This window comes from Danio rerio, chromosome 15, assembly GCF_049306965.1.
Source record: "Danio rerio strain Tuebingen ecotype United States chromosome 15, GRCz12tu, whole genome shotgun sequence".
In the NCBI taxonomy this organism is placed as follows: Eukaryota; Metazoa; Chordata; class Actinopteri; order Cypriniformes; family Danionidae; genus Danio; species Danio rerio.
Window position 1 is genome coordinate 31,799,189 of NC_133190.1, and position 20,796 is coordinate 31,819,984.

The following is a 20,796-nucleotide window of genomic DNA, read 5'->3' on the forward strand; positions in this document are numbered from 1 at the left end:
TATTAATAATAATAATAATTTTATTATTGATGTAATTAATACTACTATTACTACTAACAACTGCCCTATGTGCAATTTTTGAGTTTGTTTACTATTATTATTATTATTATTATTATTATTATTATTAATTATTATTATTATTTTATTATTGATGTAATTACTACTACTATTACTACTAACAACTGCCCTATGTGCAATTTTTGAGTTTGTTTACTATTATTATTATTATTATTTTTATTATTATTATTAATTATTATTATTATTTTATTATTGATGTAATTACTACTACTATTACTACTAACAACTGCCCTATGTGCAATTTTTGAGTTTTATTACTATTATTATTATTAATACTATTACTATTATGTTGTTAATTGTATTATTATTATTATTACTACTACTACTACTACAAACAACTGCTTTATGTGCAATTTTAATGCTTGTTTACACATAAATAATAATGTGGGCTACACCAGGATTTATTGTATAGTTTACAGCATTAGAAGTGAGATTATTTTTTCATAAAAACAAAACTGTTTTCATGCAGTATTCCTGTATCTCTTTGTCTACATATCGCTGAGAATAGCTTTGTAATAAACTTGTTTGTATTTTGTAAATTTGTAAAATTCAACTTAACAAAAAGTCACCATCTGAGGTAATATTTCATGTATCCACAGCTTATCTCTCTATAACACTGAATATAAGGTGTTATGGTGCCTCTCTGAACAAGCATTGTGTGTGCCTTTTTTTTATATCAGTTCAATATCACCGAGCTTGAATGGAGCGAAAAAGCATTGACTATGCTGAGCCACGCTTGAGTGCTAGAAATGTGTAACCAGTCCCCATATGGAAAATGAAGTTCCCCATATGGAAATGTGTGAGGAATGCCGCATTCGTAAACATCTTTCTCTTCCTCAGGAGCACATGAACTATTACTGTACAGCCAGCAGTATGGGACACCTCATAATGTCTCTGAAGTATGAGGACGCAGATGGACAGGAGTCACTGCGTATCATGCTCAGGTGCCCACCATTAACACTGTTAACTGAAACACCACTGCAGTCATACATAGGTAGGTGTGTACTGTATTTTTGGTAACCAAACATGTATTCTATGGTCCTGTTTCTAGGTCAAAAACAAAGACCCTCCATGAGAGAATCCCTCTTGAAGGTCTCATTCATCTGCCAAGCATACCACAGATTGCCAAGGTGAGAATCAGCTAAATATTATCATGACTAAAATGAGACAGAAGCTATTATGTAAACTACAATGCAATGAGCAAACATTAAAGCTGACCTTTAGTTTGCTTTTCATGAACTTTGAGTAATTTCTAAATAATTGGTGCCTCTGAAAGCTGCCTGTTGAGCAATTTTGCAGTGCGTCTTCGTCTTTTAATGCACAAGTAATTTATTAAATAAAAAAAGGCCATTGTTTCATTGATTCCATTGTTCTTTTTGATATTTGACACCAGTGTATCAGGCTGTTTATTTGGTTCAGATGGAAACTGTGCGTTTTTTGCAAATTGTTTTATCTGATGTTCAAGTTTTAAGCATTTATTTAATTTGTATCTTTGGATGAAAACATAGCTAGCTAATGACAAGTTCCTTTATACTGTATACTGTAACCACCCAGTAAAAGTCCAATGAGTATTTCAATAAGTGGCCTGTAAAGGGTTAAACTCTCAAAAGATGTGAGTTGTTGAAATCGAATGTGTCCCGTGTGTTTCAGCTGCTCTGCGATGATGTCACAGGCCTGAAGTTCAACCCCGTTCTCTACCCCAGGGTGAGCATCTCTCAGTTTCTCTCTCACTCCATCTGTGACTTACCTACTCCAGGCATCAGGGTGAACCGGGGCTCCGTTTGCTCCGTTTCACCCTAGTACCCGGCTCATCTGAATTAATATGTTCCTGAGCTCCAGGGGACTCACAAATCCATCTGCTTCACAGCGCCTCGGTCTGCCTTAGAGAAGCCTTGACCATCTCAAGGCTTCGCCGAGGTCTCTCAGGCATGGCGAACACAAATGCCTGAATTATGGAAAAAGCACTGACACACATATTTACCCCTGCAGGCGCTCTCGCTCACTTTCTGCTTTCTCTTGCCCAAGGCTTCGCAACTGATCGTCAGCTTTGATGAGCACGAAGTGAACAACACTTTCAAGTTTGGAGTCATTTATCAGAAGTTCGGTCAGGTGAGAGTTGCTTTCTTCAGTTTCAGACTTCCTCCTTTTCTCATTTATTCTCCTTTTTTTTTATTGTTATTGTCTCTTCACATCAGACATCAGAGGAAGAGCTGTTCGGGAACAACGAGGAGACGCCTGCATTTGCTGAATTCCTCAGTGTTTTAGGAGACAACATTGAATTGCAGGATTTTAAAGGGTGAGAGACGGAGATTGAACTCTGAAAAGTGCTGCTCAGGATCACCTGTTCACACTATAAAGGCCTACTTTAAAGTGTATTCATAGAGGCCGCTTGTGAATAATTTATTTAATTTAGCCATTGTACTTGATTTTGGCAGGATGTCTGCTTTCGGTTATCAGATTGATTTGCATGAGCTTCTGCTGAACTCTTTTGTCTGGTGTGTTATGTACAGGTTCAGAGGTGGTCTGGATGTGTCTCACGGACAGACGGGATCTGAGTCTGTATATACTACGTTTCGTCAGAGAGAAATCATGTTTCACGTTTCCACAAAACTCCCCTTCACTGAAGGAGACATTCAGCAGGTGGGCTTCCCTCGTTTAAATGATTTTTATTGTGTGATATAATAATAATAATTCCTTGCATATAGCGCTTTTCTGGGCACTCAAAGCGCTTTACACAATGGGGGGAATCTCCTCATCCACCACCAGTGTGCAGATATTTAAACGTATATGTTTTATGAGCTATAAATATTATATATAATTTGAATAATAAATAAATATTTTTTTCTTTCTTTTTTCTAGTTTTTATTTAGTTTCAATTAAAACTGAAATATCTAAAATTACAAAATAAATAAAAGTATGTAGTTAACTGAAATAATGAGTGATGTGGTGGCTCAGTGGTAAGCACTGTCCCTTCAAAGCAAGAAGGTTGCTGGTTCGAGTACCGCCTGGGTCAGTTGGCATTTCTGGGGCATCCACTGTGTAAAACATATGCTGGATGAGTTATTTATAGATGAAGAGTTCAGATGCAAAAGCCGTTAAACGCCGCTTCCGCCAAAAATGACATAATGACATTGAGTGAATGCTTTAGGCACGTACTGTAGTACTTGTTCAACAAATAGTTTTGTTTGAAATCATCTAAATCGCAGCATCAGCACATTCAGAAATAACAGTTTGTTTGCAAAAGCCTCTCAAAAGCCGCTATATTTCGAGAACCAATCATGAAGATGCGAATAGAATCAGATGTTTTTAATGTATTGGCACGCTGATACGCCGGTTTTTATGAGACTTTTTTAATTCTGCTTTTAATTTAGATTTTAAAAGATGAAGTTTGATGAACTGCATGAGCCTGTTTACTGTCAGTGAATGGCAAATGAAAACATCCCTTACCTCAAAAAACAATTTACAGTTGCAAGTGTAACATTTATTCATAACGTTTGTTTGCGCAGCGACACTACTTTGAATGAGTCTGATTTACTATACTATACTATACTTAAACAGCAACTGCGTTTCACGAAAGACGAAGTTAAGATGTCGTTCTTTTATTCTGCATGGATGCTATGAGAATAAACAATAGATGGAAAAGAGACCAAGACCTTGAGTATAGTGAGGATGATAAATGGCTTCTGAGAGACATCCTATTTTTAGCACAGTGGGCAAAAAAAAGTACCTTTTTTTTTTTTTTTTTTTTTGTTTTTTGCTAATGTTAGCTATGTTTTAAAAGATAAATATGATGTATAAAACTTTACATTTTCCTTCTGCTTAGTCCCTAGTTTATTAGGGTTACCACAGCAGACTGAACTGCCACTTACTTGACAGATTTATGTATTTTTTATTTCAGGTGGTTTGTGTATGTGTTATATGTTTGGTAAAATTATTTCTAATTGCCTCTTTAGTGATTTTTCAACTAATTACTGTCCTGTCTTGTCATATAGGTGGATTTAAAGTTTTTTTTTGCAACAAAAGCAGAATTGGATTTAGCTGGTTTTAAAGCTAAAGAAAAGTTGCCTTGCTACAAACCAAAGAATTGTCAAAAGTGACATTTTTGAAACAAATATATTTTATTTACCAGCTAATGAGCCTGATAGAAAATGCTGGTCTGCTGGATTTAGAGGGTTTTGCATCTGAACTCTTCATATATTTTCTCTATAGTTTCCCAGGAATTGTTTCTAGTTTTATTTAGTTTAATTTAAAACTAAAATATCTCAAATTACAAAATATCTCAAATTACTTAATTAACTAAAATAATTTATAAGATATAAAGGTATTTTTATTCAAAACAATAAAATGACAAAAATACAATACTGCAAATATTTTATATATTTTATGTGAATATTTTACTAGAAAAGGCAATCGTTAAATCTACTCTAAACTATTAATAAAAAAAATTTAAAAAAAACTCTAGACCAGAGGTGTCCAAACTCAGCATACCTGCATATTTTAGTTTCAACCCCAATTAAACACACCTGAACCAGCTAATCAAGCTCTTTCTAGGTATTAGACACTTCCAGGCAGGTGTGCTGAAGGAAGTTGAAGCTAAGCTATGCAGGACACCGGCCCTCCAGGACCGAGTTTGAGCACCCCTGCTCTAGACTATAAATCTCAATAAAATCAACTGAAAAAAAAATTTACTTGACAATTAAGAACATCTCTCTTTGTATATTATAGTTATTTCAATAGGAAAAATATTGGCACGATTCATTTGCATTGCAGTAATGACAACTGGAAAGATATGTACTTTAAAGAAATTCACAATGCATGAACATGTCAGTGGTCTTAAAAAATCCATGATGTCCCGTGTAAATAATTTATTATGATTGTTACGGTGGTGAAGAAATCAGGAATAATGGAAAATGATATTTAAAAAAGCTAAAACTTGTAGTGTTATTTAAACGTTATAGTATATACTTTAAAAGTTATATGCTATCTGTATAATTGTTTTTCATTACCGTAATTACATGACTATTATTATTTAAAATTCAGTCATGACAATTGGAGAGAAATATATTTTAGGTGTCGTAAAATTGACAATGCAAACGTTCATTCATTCATTCATTCATTCATTCATTCATTCATTCATTCATTCATTCACTCATTCTCTATCGGCTTAGTTCTTTTCTTCATCAGGGGTCGCCACAGAGGAATAAACCGTCGTTATCAAGCGTATGTTTTACACAGTGGATGCCCTTCCAGCTGCAACCCAGTACTGGGAAACATCAATACACACTCATTCACACACATACACTACAGCCAATTTTGTTTATTCAATTCACCTTAGGGCCAGACGGAATCTGCGGACATTTTTTTGCTATTTTTGCACAGAGTTTTGTTTAAAATTTGCAGATTTATGCGGAATGATTTTGGGAGTATCATAACTAAAAACTGAATATATGAACTAAAACGTAATACCTTTTTAACTCTAATGTTTACAATGCAACTCCAATTAGATCCACTTATTTGGTAAACAAATCATGTCTTCTATATAATATATCTACTCAAAGACAGAAAATATGACTTTACAAACTGTATTGTGAATAAATTATATGAACATTTTTATGTTAGCCAATAATTATACTGAAATTTAAAAACTAAATAAATATAAATTTACACAAGTTAATAAAAAAACCTTGATGGGCTAAATATCTGCGGAATTCTGCATGCACAGATTCCCTGTGAGCCTACCTATAGCTTTGGACTGTGGGGAAAACCGGAGCACCCGGTGGGAACCCATGCCAACACAGGCAACATGCAAACTCATATATGAACATGCAAACCCAGCCGGGATTTAAACCAGCGACCTTCTTGCTGTGAGGCGACAGTGCTAACCACTGAGCTGCTGCATTGCCCACAATGCAAATGTATTGTTATATACACATATATAAAAGAAATATGTATAAAAACCAATATAAAGCAATGCATAACGTTTTGGATTAAGTGGCTATATTTATTTGTACCATTTCATTTGTACATTGTATTACTATTTGCTCTTCCCCCAGTGATAGGTAAGTATAGGGGTGGGGTTTGTGGGCATGTCTCCCTTTAAAAATTGTATGTTTTCATATGCCATTTTACTAACAATACATAAAATAGTTACATTTCCTCGTGAGATCATGCTGGTATAAACATCAGTACCTGTTTGTTGAACCAAATACAATCGAAATATTTAGATGTAAATATCTCTCTCTCAGCTCCAGAGGAAGAGACATATTGGCAATGACATAGTGGCAGCCATCTTCCAGGAAGAGCCCACGCCATTTGTGCCTGATATGATCGCATCCAACTTCCTTCATGCCTACATATTAGTGCAGGCAGAAAACCCTTGCACCGATCACACAACATACAAGGTTTGTCAACAAGCAGCTCACTTAATTACATCCAGATGGCCATCAATCCCTTAACAAACACTGATCAGAGAAATTGACCGGTGTTCACAGGTGTCCGTCACGGCAAGAGAGGACGTCCCACCATTCGGCCCCCCTCTGCCAAACCCCTCAGTCTTTAAGAAGGTAATGTTAGAAGACTAGTTCTAGTGAAATGTGGCAGCAGATGATGATGATGTGTGTAGACCATTTTGAGGGATGTAAACAAAAACAATGGTCCCACCGTATTTCCTGTTTTACATTTTTAATATTTTATATATACATTTCTATAGCTTCCGAAAATCCAAAGAGAGCCACATATTGATGAATAATGTTATGATAGCTGTTTTAACATTAAGTTATGATTTAACTGCCTCTTCCTTCAGTTTTAATAACAAGCAGGAAATGTTTATGGGCAAATGACATGACTGCATTGAAATGGTCTATTATAAAATGATGGCTCAATTCTTCCGCAGGGTCCTGAATTCAGGGAATATTTCCTGACAAAACTGATCAATGCAGAGAACGCTTGCTACAAATCAGACAAGTTCGCCAAGCTGGAGGTGAGAAAAAGACATTCAGAAATCAACCTAACTGTTAGATTGTATTTTATATATAGGAAAAATATAAAGGATTCACTATCTGGTTGATTTAGAGCAGAGATGCCCAAAGTAGGACCCTCAGGCCAAAGTTGGCCCTTGGTAACCTTTTTATTTGGCCCACTATCCTACCTAGCGTAAACTTGCGGAGCTACCAAAAAAGCTAACTGAAATTAAATGTTGAAAATGAATTTGATTTTTAAAAATGTAAATAGTGTCACACAACAGATAAAGGACAATGCTGAAGACAAAGCGAACAAATTAAGACAAAAACCAGTGTAACTCCATTCTGTTAGAGATTTCTGTTTATGAGATTTTTGTTTTTGTTTTTACTGTAATAAATAAATAAATAAATAAATAAATATATATGTATATATATATATATATATATATATATATATATATATATATATATATATATATATATATATATATATACATACTGCATTAGTTAATATAAAGCAATGTTTTGTAGTTTTTATATATTTCCTATTAAATAAATTAGAAAATCACCCATGGCGAATATATTTACCTTCGGCCCACTAGTCTCAATCAAGTTTGGGTTTTGGCTATTCAGAAGAAAAAGTTTGGGTACTCCTGATTTAGAGGAACTTTAAACGAGGGCTGCACAATATTGAAAAAATTAGATATTTCAATATTTTATTTTTCGCCGATAAATATTGCAATATAGATACAGTTTGACAAGATTCGTTGAATAGCTCTATTTGATGGCTTTCTAGGGAGCCTAACAGTATTCTGGTACAGAAAATGAATAATCACAATGCAATAAATGTTTTTTTTTTTACTTTGTTTTGTCTAGTTTCTAGTCCAAATATCAAAAAATCTTAGATCAAGTAAAAATATTGTTTTGTTTTAACCTAGAGAAGAGATTTTCCTTAAAACAAGCAAAATTGTCTGCCAATAAGTAAGTAAAATAATCTTGCTTTTGCTTTGAAATGAAGATATTTGGAGTAGAAACAAGACAAACATTCTAAGAAAAAAACTTTTTTTTCTATTTTTTTAATTATTTTTTTAGCATGAATTGTATATATTCTTTATAAACAGTAATTAAGTACAATTCTGTGGCTCCTGTTCAACTATAATTCAGATTCAACATCGCATGTCTTGCGATGTGACTATTTTGTGTGCGCACATTGCAAAATCGATGCTGAAACGATGTATTGTGCAGCCCTGTCGAAAAAAAATCCTGTTATGCTTATTGTGTAATGTTTTTGTTTCATTGTGAAGAATATTCTTTATTCTCAGGTCAAGATATACCAAACATCTATAGCCTTTTATAGGGCTGCGTGATTAATTTAAATGAAATTGCAAATCATGTGCATCTTGTCAGGGAAGCACAGTGTGATCTGTAGTAAATCTTCTTCGAAGGCCAGAGTGCGCTCTCACGGAAACTCCAAATACCAGAAGAAACACAATAAAACCCAGGAAATCTCCATAGCAGTTGTTGAATGAACAGAAGAATAAACTGCTTTCAATGATTCAGTGCGACTGTATTACTTGAGAAACACATTACTTGAGAATCATCCCACTGAAGAATTTAACTCGTCACTTGACTAAAATTTGAAGTAAAAACATAATTTTATATGTGGTATTTTTAGGTTCAACATTTACTACAAAGAGAAGCGACGCAAATAGCTGTAATAATCACGGAACAGTTATCTCAATTATCAAATGTAAAACGAATTGAAAACTGTCTTCTGTGTAGCTCATTAGTGAACTGCGACCCTGTGTAGGAAATGCTGCTCTGTCTGAAAAACATGTTGAAGATTTACTAGAACCAGCTTTACTGACAAGATGCACATGAAAATTGTCTTGGATTAATCTCCCAGCTCTAGTCCATTAACTCTAAATGATAATGTTTTATGTTATAATGTTGATCCAATGTTGTAACAGTACAAAATAAATGAAAAGGGCAGTTCATGACAGGCCATTGGAGTAAAACCTCTGCGCTCATCTAGAAAGGGGGGTACAATAGCTTTTACACAGAAAGAGGCATTTTAAAGAGGGTCAAATAATTTTGCTATAAGCTGAAACATCACATATACATTAAGGGTACACCTGATACTTCTCTTACATCCTGTAAAAAGGGGATAACAAGACTCATTCAATGTTGCACATCAATTACCAATGACTTTCTTTTTTTTTGGAGGAACTGTATCTTTAAATGATCTGCATCATTGTCTGTGTTTGTGTGTGTGTGTGTGTGTGTGTGTGTGTGTGTGTGTGTGTGTGTGTGGGGCTGTGATTGACAGGAGAGGACACGAGCAGCGCTGTTAGATAACCTTCACGATGAACTGCACAGACAGACACAGGCTACGGTGGGACTGGGCTCAGCTACTGATGAAGAAAAGCTGGAAAATGGAGGTCATGGTGGACTGCTGGAGTCATTTAAGGTGAGATGCCCAGTCCTGACTTCCAGTTGTCAAATTAAAGAGACAGTTAACGCTAAAAAATGAAAATTTTGTCATCATTTACTCTCCCTCCGTTTGTTCCAAACCTTTATGACCCTTATGTTAATCTAATTTATGTCCATATGTTGAAGTCAAAATTATCAGCCCTTATCCTATATTTTATTTGTTTTAGTTTGTGTGTAATAAAAGATTCACTATCTGGTTAATTTAGAGCAGAGATGCCCAAAGGCCAAAGTTGGCCCATTGTAACCTTTCATTTGGGCCACTGTCCTTTCTTACGTAAACTTGCAGAGCTACCAAAAAAGCTAACTGAAATTAAATGTTTTAATTCAATGTTGTAAATGAATTAGATTTTTAAAAATGTTTTTAATGTTTAAAAAAAGTATTTTAAGGTCAATATTATTAGCCTGAACAAACCACTGTTATCCAATAACTTGAATAATTATCCTAACTTGCCTAGTTAACCTAATAAACTATTTAAGTCTTTAAATTGCACTTTAAGCTGAATACTAGTAGTTTGAAAAATAAGTAGACAAATAAAATAAATGAGTTATTTATCATAAGTTTAACTTGAACTGTATATTAGATTATATTTATATTTGAACATGTTTGTAATTCTGATTGAAAAAAAATTCTACATGTAAACTGTATGTACAGTTGAAGTCAGAATGATTAGTCCTCCTTTAATTTTATTTTCCTTTTTTAAATATTTCCCAAATAATATTTAACAGAGCAAGGACATTTTGACAGTATGTCTGATAATATTTTTTCTTCTTTAGAAAGTCTTATTTGGTTTATTTCGGCTAAAATAAAAAGTTTAAATAAAAAAAAAACTTTTAGGGTCAAATTTATTAGCCCCTTTAAGCTATATATTTTTTGGATATTCTACAGAACAAACCATCATTATACAATAACTTGCCTAATTAGTCTAACCTGCCTAGTTAACCTAATTAACCTAGTTAATCTGTTAAATGTGCGAAGCAGTGGCGCAGTAGGTAGTGCTGTCGCCTCACAGCAAGAAAGTCGCTGGGTCGCTGGTTCGAGCCTCGGCTTAGTTGGCGTTTTTGTGTGGAGTTTGCATGTTCTCCCTGCGTTCGCATGGGTTTCCTCTGGGTGCTCCGGTTTCCCCCACAGTCCAAAGACATGTGGTACAGGTGAAATGGGGAGGCTAAATTGTCCGCAGTGTATGAGTGTGTGTGAATGTTTCCCAGAGATGGGTTGCAGCTGGAAGGGCATCCGCTGCGTAAAGTCTTGCAGGATAAATTGAGCTGTGGCAACCCCAGATTAATAAAGGAACTAAGCCGACAAGAAAATGAATGAATGAATCTGTTAAATGTTACTTTAAGCTGTATAGAAGTGTCTTGAAAAATATCTAGTCAAATATTATTTACTGTCATCATGACAAAGATAAAATAAATCAATTATTAGAAATTAGTTATTTAAAGTATTATGATTAGAAATGGGTTGAAAAAACCTTCTCTCCGTTAAAAAGAAATTTGGGAAAAAATAAACGGGGGGTGGGGGGGGGGGGGTTGAGGGCTAATAATTGAGGGGGGCTAATAATTCGGACTTCAACTGTATATATATATATATATATATATATATATATATATATATATATATATATATAAATGACATTTTTATATTTGTGAAGTCCAAACTTGACAACATGAGCTTGTCTGTCTTATTTATTTGCTCATATTTTACATCTTTATGTGGACAAGTTTCACAAAAAAAGGTATTTTGAAGAATGTGGCAAAACGATAGTTGTTCCATAGTACTTCACCCCCTAATACTTACCGGCCACTTTATTAGGTACACCGTACTAGTACCGAGTTGGACCCCCTTTTGCCTTCAGAACTGTTTTATTCCTTCATGGCATAGATTCAACAAGGTACTGGAAATATTCCTCAGAGGTTTTGGTCCATACCGACATGATAGCATCACACAGTTGCTGCAGATTTGTCAGCTGCACATCCATGATGTGAGTTACTGTTGCCTTTCTATCTGCTGGAACCAGTCTGGCCATACTCCTCTGACCTCTGGCATCAACAAGGCATTTGTGTCCACATACAGTGACTTCCGTTCACTGGATATTTTCTCTTTTTCTGACCATTGTCTGTAAACCCTAAAGATGGTTGTACGTGAAAATCCCAGTAGATCAGCAGTTTCTGAGATACTCAGACCAACCTGTCTGGGACCAACATCCATGCCACATTCAGTCACTTAAATCATCTTTCTTTCCCCATTCTGATGCTCGGTTTAAAATGAAGCAGATCATTTTGACCATGTCTACATGCATAACTGCATTGAGTTGCTGCTATGTGATTGGCTGATTAGAAATTTGCGTTAACGAGCAGTTGGACCTAATAAAGTGCCTAGTGAATGTTGAGGTCAATGGCTACCAGTTACCATCATTCTTCAAAATGTATTCTTTAGTGTTCAACAGAGAAAGGAAATCATTAAGGTATGGAACAATTTGAAGGTAACAGTGAGTGAATTACCCCTTTAAAATATCAAAGTACTTTTTTTATTAGTACATGGAGAAAGAATAAGATACTTTTCAACATTATAGGATCAGTACGACTTTTTAAAGAAATTAATCATTTCTGTTTAAATTGAAATATTAAGTAGTTAAATGATAAGAGTACTGACAATAAACATGATTTTATTATTATATGGATTTGTCAAGGATTATGTGACATTTAAGACTATTAATGGTTGCTGAAAATTAAATTCATATTTACTTTATTTCTGATAATATAAATGCAGCCTTGGTGGGCATGGAAAAGGAGATGTACTGAAAGCTCCTGTGTTTACCTGTCTGGCTACACTTCAGACCGTCTGTCAGGTCATTAAAATGCATGAAACTGAGCTGTTTTGGACTAAGCTCTCATTAGTAGGCCTGTGAGTGTGTGTTTGTGATCTTATGCATGACTTTGCTGTGTGCGGATGTTTACAGGCCGGGTGCAGGTGTGTGTGGGCCAGTTTGCAGACACACTCTTGTCCAGCAGTGCTGATCTGCGTAGCAGCCGTGACTGTGTATCGTTATCAAGCCGAACTGATGCAAATGATGACCAGTGCACATTAAACATTTATACAACAACACAAGAGTCCAAGATTTTTTTTTTTGCTTTGTCATTAAAATCATCATTTAATTTGATCACCAGTGACGATATACAGCTACTACACTGCTACTGCTAATAATAATAATGATAATAATAATTCCTTACATTTATATAGCGCTTTTCTGGGCCAGACCGCACACCACACACCGCCTGATTGGTGGAGAGGAGACAGAGTGATGAAGCCAATTGGAATATGGGGATGGTTAGGAGGCCATGATGGACAGAGGCCAGTGGGCAGATTTGGCCAGGATGCCGGGGTTAAACCCCTACTCTTTTTCGAAGGACATCCTTTGATTTTTTTAACGACTACAGAGAGTCAGGACCTCGGTTTAACGTCTCATCTGAAAGACGGCGCTCACTGTGCAGTATAGCGTCCCCGTCAATATACTGGGGCATTAGGACCCACACTCACTAACACTACTTCCGGCAGCAACCTAGCTTTCCCATGTGGTCTCCCATCCAGGTACTGACCGGGTGCAGCCCTGCTTAGCTTCAGTGGGCGACCATGTGAGAGTTGCAGAGAGCAAGCTGCCGGCTACGAGTGTGATATTGCGTTTATACAACAGTTTGATTGCAAAACATGTGATTTTGCTGACATTTTAAAATTACAAGGCTAAACGGCATGAACTGCCATCATTCTACAGAGATTTCCCAGTATTTCTCTGTTGCAATCAGGAGATCACAATAATTATCTCCGAAAAAGCCACTACTAGATTAGTGTTTGTGGTCAGGAAAAAGCCTAAACACATGCGGGCATTTCTTCTTTCTTTCTTTTTACTGAACTAGTCTGCAGTAATGAAAACAGGAGACTTATTAGAAATAGACGGCCAACCAAAACTCAAACTCAAAAGGTAATACAAAGAATGGCCAACACAAATACATACATTCCTGATATGTGAGTCCCATCTCACACTTAATACACTACAATTATATGGTATAAATACAGCACTACAACATACAAAAGAGAGAGAGCAACTTATAATATCACTTACTTGTTTTATAATGATTTGATCAGCTGTAGATAGAAATTACAGTTTTTAGCTTCTAAGGGCTTATTATGAGGTCTCTGTCGCCATCTTGTGAATGGACAACGTCTTTGCTCTGCTCAATGACAGACTAATGGCTGCCGACATGCTGTCTCTCAGAAATTATAAATATTTAAAAATGCAATCTAAACAACTATATTCTCTACTAAAAAACCTCAAAAGTACATTATGTTGCCTAACAGCAGCAATATTTGTCAAACTGTAATGCAGCACTACAACTGTAAGGGTGAAGAGTGATGTTATTTGCAGAATATTGTACAGCTATCAGCCAATCAGATTCAGGAACCAGACAGAACTACTGTAAGTATAAATATATATATCAATAATATATCAATATTATTATATTATATTATAATATATTATTTTATGGCCTTACCCTACCCCTAAACCCAAACCTCACAAAAAACCTGTGGCAAATTTTGAATGTAAAAAGATCCTGTTTGTATGATTTTTAAGCGTTTTAAATAATGAGGACACAAGACATGTCTTAGTAGGCTACTTTAGAGAATACAACTAGAGTACAATCAGAGAACAACTTGGTCATATCCATGTAATTACTGTACTCAATTTTGTAAACTGGCGATGCAGTGGCACAGTACGTAGCACGTTTAACATTATTTATCAGGGGTTGCCACACCAAAATGAACCACCAACTTATCCAGCACGTTTTATGCAGCAGATGCCCTTCCAGCCGCAACTCACACACATACACTATGGACAATTTAGCTTACTCAATTCACCTGTACCACATGTCTTTGGACTTGTGGAAAAACCAGAGCACTCGAAGAAAACTCACGTGAACACGAGGAGAACATGCAAACTCCACATAAAACTGACCCAGCTGAGGCTCGAAGCAGCGACCTTCTTGCTGGGAGGTAACAGCGCTACCTATGTACTGCACCACCGTGCCACCGTGTATATAAGATTATATAATAAAATATGTAATTTTTAATGAGTATTTTACCTTACTGTATAATTTTTTGTTAATTATATATTTGCATATATTTTATTCAAAATTATATTTTTAAAATATTTTTATTTTTATAAAATATACTGTTGAACAAAATATATGTAATATAACAATATACATATTTTTTATGTAACAAGATACACGTAAACAAAACTGTTAAAAACCTATTTTCCTACTTTGACCTTTGCCTTTAGTATTAAGCAAGGATGTAGCACCACCTACTGGCTATTCATGGTCATGTTCAGCTTTTCTTATTTATTGAATGAATGAATAGATGGATGGATGGATGGATGGATGAAGAAATTGTTACCAGCAAACTTTACATAAAACTGCACAATTAATGATAACAATAATTAACATAATTTCTTCCTTTCCCTCTACAGAATGTATTGTGGTCATGCACAGAAGATTTTAATTCTAGTATAGATGCATCTCTCACTCTCATGTTCTGTCTGTGTGTCCGTCAGAGGGCCATGCGTGTGAGGAGCCACTCCATGGAGACGATGGTGACCCACAAACACAAGAGTCCTGGGGCAGTGGCGGGCGTCCCTTCCAGTCTGAGCGGCGGTGGACTCCAGCAGAACAGCATGGAGTGCACCAAGAGCACCTTCACTGTAAGTAAACACTGTTCTCAACACCTGCATTCTTTTACTAAACCCCTGCATGGTGTATAAATGGGTTCATAAAACATTTATTATGTAGTAGAAAATATGGCATGAGCATACAGGAGAAATATATATATAGATTATGCTGTTTTCAAATGACAGAAGACACTGCTTACACTCAGCAATTAAGTAGTATTAGCAAAAGTAAAAAGAGGATAAAACATACATTTCAGACACTAAAACGGTGCTGGAATAAGGCACTGTCCCAGGTAAAACAGATCATCTGGTCACACTGTATTTATTGTTATAATAACAGGGATTCAATATTGAAGTTTATTTTGTTTGTGTTTGTCAGCCTCCAGTTCTGTCTGCGAAGTCTCCATTGAAGAGTCCAGTAAAACGGCGCTCGGGGCTGTTTCCCAGACTGCACTCCAGCACAGAAAGTCCAACTGAGAAACATCCCACTCGCAGGTAAAACAATAACACTCAAATGTATATGTGAAAATAACACTCATCAAAGGTGAGTAAAAATCAGCGTAGGCAAGCACATGAAACAGTGTTAAGACCACTGTGTAAAGCTTTTTTTATTCTTAGGTCTGAAAAATACTGTTCATCTCAGTATATAAATAAAATATACAATTTATTATTATTGGTATTATTTATAGTAGTAGTAATATACTACCACTTCTACTACTAATATAAACAATAATAATAATTTATATAACACTACTAATAATAATAATAATAATATCCTGATTTATCAGGGGTCGCCACAACAGAATGAACCGTTGACTATTCTGGTATATGTTTTACCTAGCAGATAACCATCCAGCTGCAACCCTACTGGAAAAAATACTAATAATAAAAATAGAGTAGTAATAATAATTATAAAATGTATGTATTGTTATTTGTTATAAATTAAAAATCAGTAAAATATTACTGTAAAACAGTTGGACTATAAAATGTTTATTAATAATATTAATAATAATAATGAATTTTGTTATTATTTTAATTGTTTATTGTTATTTGTTATAAAATAAAAATCAATAAAATTTCACTGTAAAACTGTTAGACTATAAAATATTTGTATTAATAGTATTATTATTATTATTAATAATAATAATAATACTTATTATTAATATTATTTTGTGTATTGTTATCAATTTAAAATCAATAAAATATCACTGTAAAACAGTTGGACTATACATTTTTTTAATAATAATATCAATAATTATTATTATTATTTTATTTATTGTTATTTGTTATTATAAAATAAAAATCTATAAAATATCACTGTGAAACAGTTGGACTATACATTTTTTATTAATAATATTAATAATAATAATAATAATAATAGTTATTATTATAATTATTATTACTATGATTATTGTTGATATCAGTACATTAGCATCCTTGTATTCTCAGAGTATGCATGTTGTTATGTGTTGATGTTAAATACAGGATCAAAAGTTGCTGATTATTCCAGAAATATACTATTGAAGTTTTTGTTTTTCACAGCATATTTTTTTTTATTTTTCATGTGTTTTATCCTTACAGTGTGTGTTTGTTTGCTCTAAACAAACTGCTCTATCTTTGTCTAGTGACCAAAAAACAGAAGTGTTCCCTGCGTCACAGGAAGTGAGGTCAGAGACATCGTCCAATCCGAGCTCTCCTGAAATCTGCCCAAACAAAGAAAGGTGGGTTCCCGATTCCCAGGTGCAGTGAGGGGGTTTTCTGGCATTTGATGATAATATCATAATGTTGTCCAGCTCCTCGTCTTCAGTAGAGTATGTGCAAGGCTCTTGATGTGTCATGTGTTCTCTGTTCATCATGTTGTTTTGTCCTACAGGCCGTTTGTGAAGCTGAAAGAGTGCAGCGGCAGAGCCAATATCTCCATCTCCAGATCCTCCTCCAGCACCAGCAGCTTCAGCAGCACCGCAGGAGAAGGAGACGCTCTGGAGGAACTTGAGATGGTGACAAGCACATACACACACACACATTGACACAAATACACACATAAATACATGCACACACGCAAATACACACATGCACACACAATATGCACAAAAACACTCACCCATAAACACGTTTAATTACACAGAAACACAAAAACAGGCCCACATGCACATACACACATCCACACACAATATGCTCGAATACACTCACCCATAAACACATACACACAAATATACACACAAATATACACATATATAATGTGTAATAAATCTATCATGACATTTTTAGATAGATGAACACCTGCTAGTCAACCTAATAATATCCAGAGAGAGTTGGAGGACAGTCTGCAGTGTGTGTGTGAGAGTTTTACTCATGTTGTGTTGTGTCTTGTAGATCAGTCACCCGTCCACGGCTTCATCTGTCTATTGTCCATCTCTTAGCGTGGAGAGCCAGAGCTCTGGGACGCCACTGATCATGTGCCGCAGCCCCACAGGTGAAATACATGCTAACAACAACAACAACAGTAAGCAGATGCAAAACCACAGCCATACGCATGCTTGTTAAACATGTCACATCAAAATCATTTAGCCTGTAGGCAAGAGGCAGCAGCTGGAATATTCAGACTTGGAATGTGGTGTATGCAATATGCATAGTTTTGGTTAAGAGATATGCATAAACAATGATACATTTACAAGCTTACACATGAATATAATTTGTCACTGTAATTAAAAAAATAGTCTTTTTATTAGATGGAAAGAACAAACCTGAGGTCAAAATGCTTTAACCATCTAACATGCAGAAAAAAGAAATTGACCTTTTTTTTGGTTCAGTTGTGTTCTCATGTTTCACAAATTTAAAGTTTTTAGTTTTAATGATGACCTGTGCACAAAAGTTGTGCCGTAAAATACCTAGGTTCACTTAAAAATATATAAATATATCTTATTTAAATACAAAATGTATTAACTTTATCTAGTTAGCATGAAAATTATCATATCATGAGCTGAGTGGTGGGGGTTTGGGGGGGGGCATTCTTTTTCTAGAGTGTTGTTTTATCATTGTTATGAAATAAACTTTAACTAAATAGTCTATTTAATTGTATTATTGATGCTAATATTAGTAGTATTCAATAGTATTGATATTCATTATTACTATTAATAATGTCTTGTTAAGGTCTGTCTTGTTAAATGCCCAGCAACTTTATGTGACTATTTTCAATTTCCTAAGGTTCCTTTTACATCATCGATGTTGTGATGTAACTAAAATATAATCAGTTAAACAGACTTCAGCATTCAATTAGTTGTTGAGGTGTAAATAAAGAGATGAAAATGAGCAGCAGCTGAGAGCAGGAACTTCATTGAAAAAACTGTGGTAAAATAAATTTCCATATTTTAATGATATGGAGTGGAACAATGGAATTAAATTTAGTGATTCCTGCTTGATCTGAGACCCACTTTATGTCACATATCTATCAGGATGTGAAGATCACTGATTTCTAAAGAAATCAGATCTTAAACATGACAGTTCACTGGAAATTATAAATATAAAATGTCCCTGTGCATAAATACCCCAATCATCAAGATTTGGATCATTTTTCATTATTGAAATATGTATGAGGTAAAATAAGGTAATAATGTTCAAAGTGCACACTGGAATAAGTTGAAATACTGAAATGCAAATAAATAAGAGCTGAAAAGAAAAAGAACATCAAAGATTCAAATAAAAGTGGTGAACCACATAAAGTAAAAATATCATCTTATAAACTACTGCATGTCATCGGTTAAAGCTGTAGATTACAAACAAAACCACAAAATGAGCATTTTCAAAGTTAATATGAAAGGTCAATAAATGTTAGCTTTAAAAACCGCAAACTAAAACAAGTTAAAGATTTAAAAAGATTGAAATATACTGGAACTAAGTGGAATATAAAAACTGAAGAAAAAAAAACATTAATCAAAGAACAGTTTAGGCTTTAAACAATTTAAACACAAGAAAACAACTCAAATGGAAAGAAAATATTAATAAAATTAGAAAGAAATATTTTTCTAAAAGTCTAAAACTGAAAAACAGATCAAAGCAAAAATAAATATTAAGAAATAAATGAAAGAATATTCTACTACATTATATAGTTGTAAATAAGGGTGACATCTACACAATTGTGCATAAACAGAAGTATACTTGCACTTTAAAACAGCAATGAAAAAAAAGAACCGTCTTTTTTTTAATCTTCTTCTTCTTTTCTTCAGATGGGAAAAGCAAAACTTCACCGAGGTCAAACTTGAAATTCCGCTTCGACAAACTGAGTCACTCCACAGTAAGTGTCGTGTCCTCAGAAAACCTTCAGAGCAGCGGTGTGTATGAGTTTTTTTTATACATATACTGGCTTCAGAGTCCATTGTTTTATGACAGATCAAATTATCTGATTGTCTCTGTTAATAAAGTGAATAATGAGATGTCAATTTATTCATGTAAGTGTTCCTCTTTCTTTCAGGGTCATTAGGTCTGACAGAAAACACTGCTGGGACTAAAGGTACTTTACCTTTTACCGTAAACTTAAATCTTTAATATAGGGATGAACAGACATTTTTGGAAATAGTACTTTATTAATACTTTTGATACTGATAAAACACACATAAACTCGCATAAAAATATACAATTTTATTTTATAATTTTATATTTATATTTATTAAAATAAAATAAAAATACTTTTGGGCAGAAATGTGTACAGTATATGTTAATAATATAGAGACTTTTTCTCCTTGCTGAAACATCTACAAACTAATATATAAAAATAAATACAAAAAACAACTGATTATTCAGTTTAACCAAATATTTATTGTTAACTAAAACTACAACAATTAAAACAATTTTTGGTATTTAAAAATAAAATGATACCTCTTACAATTTGCAAACCAGAAGTGTTATTTTGGTTACCAAGTTGATATGTGATTTCTTAAACTATAGCCAAAAATATTTTATTGAAACAAAAGTAGTAAGAATAGATACTAATAAATAATAATAATAGAAATTCTAAATTAAAAAGCACAAAGGTTTTTAAATAAATTTGAATAAAATATTAGAAAAATAATATTAAGTAATAAAATAATATTCAAGTCATTTTTATTTCTATTGCGCAATTTTACACAATACTAGATTGTGTAAATGCAGCTTAACATATTAGTTCTAGTAAAAAGGAACAGTATCAGTCCAGTTTTCAGAGTTGAAGTTCAGTTCAGTGTGGTTTAGTTTTCACAGCTAAAAGTCCAAACACTAAAGAGCAAATCCATCGATGTGCAGCTCCACAAGTCCCAAACCAAGCAAGCCAGTGGCGACAGAGGAACGAAACTTTACCAATTTATGAAGTAAAGGAAATTTTTTTTTTATATTGGATGAAAACAACCTTGAAAAAATGAGAAAAACAAATAAATTGAAAGCTGAAATTAATTGTAGGAAATGTACTAAAGTTGAAAAAAATAAAACACAAAATGGAAAAAAATAAAACCAAAATCATAAAATAAACAAATCTATAAATTAAATAATGAGATGACAAAATAAAAATTACGAGACAT

General features: G+C 34.0%; 1 protein-coding gene across 50 annotated transcripts in view; it reads left to right on the forward strand.

The window, feature by feature from the left end:
* rap1gap2a (RAP1 GTPase activating protein 2a) overlaps positions 1–20,796 on the forward strand; it is a 148,332-nt gene that overhangs the window by 121,262 nt on the left and 6,274 nt on the right. For 14 of the 50 annotated variants that reach the window (XM_073923128.1, XM_073923117.1, XM_073923122.1 and 11 more), the window contains 17 exons: positions 919–1,022; positions 1,130–1,208; positions 1,729–1,782; positions 2,104–2,187; positions 2,274–2,374; positions 2,589–2,718; positions 6,324–6,479; positions 6,570–6,641; positions 6,971–7,057; positions 9,367–9,507; positions 15,137–15,283; positions 15,630–15,745; positions 16,876–16,971; positions 17,124–17,247; positions 17,624–17,723; positions 19,474–19,541; positions 19,719–19,757. In XM_073923128.1, coding sequence (XP_073779229.1) covers positions 919–1,022; positions 1,130–1,208; positions 1,729–1,782; positions 2,104–2,187; positions 2,274–2,374; positions 2,589–2,718; positions 6,324–6,479; positions 6,570–6,641; positions 6,971–7,057; positions 9,367–9,507; positions 15,137–15,283; positions 15,630–15,745; positions 16,876–16,971; positions 17,124–17,247; positions 17,624–17,723; positions 19,474–19,541; positions 19,719–19,727 — 1,668 coding nt within the window. In that variant the 3' untranslated portion in view covers positions 19,728–19,757. Of the gene's footprint in view, positions 1–918; positions 1,023–1,129; positions 1,209–1,728; positions 1,783–2,103; positions 2,188–2,273; positions 2,375–2,588; positions 2,719–6,323; positions 6,480–6,569; positions 6,642–6,970; positions 7,058–9,366; positions 9,508–12,487; positions 12,632–15,136; positions 15,284–15,629; positions 15,746–16,875; positions 16,972–17,123; positions 17,248–17,623; positions 17,754–19,473; positions 19,579–19,718; positions 19,758–20,796 lie in introns of those variants that run through there. The other 36 variants (XM_068213565.2, XM_021481427.3, XM_073923101.1 and 33 more) reach the window with 4 other exon arrangements.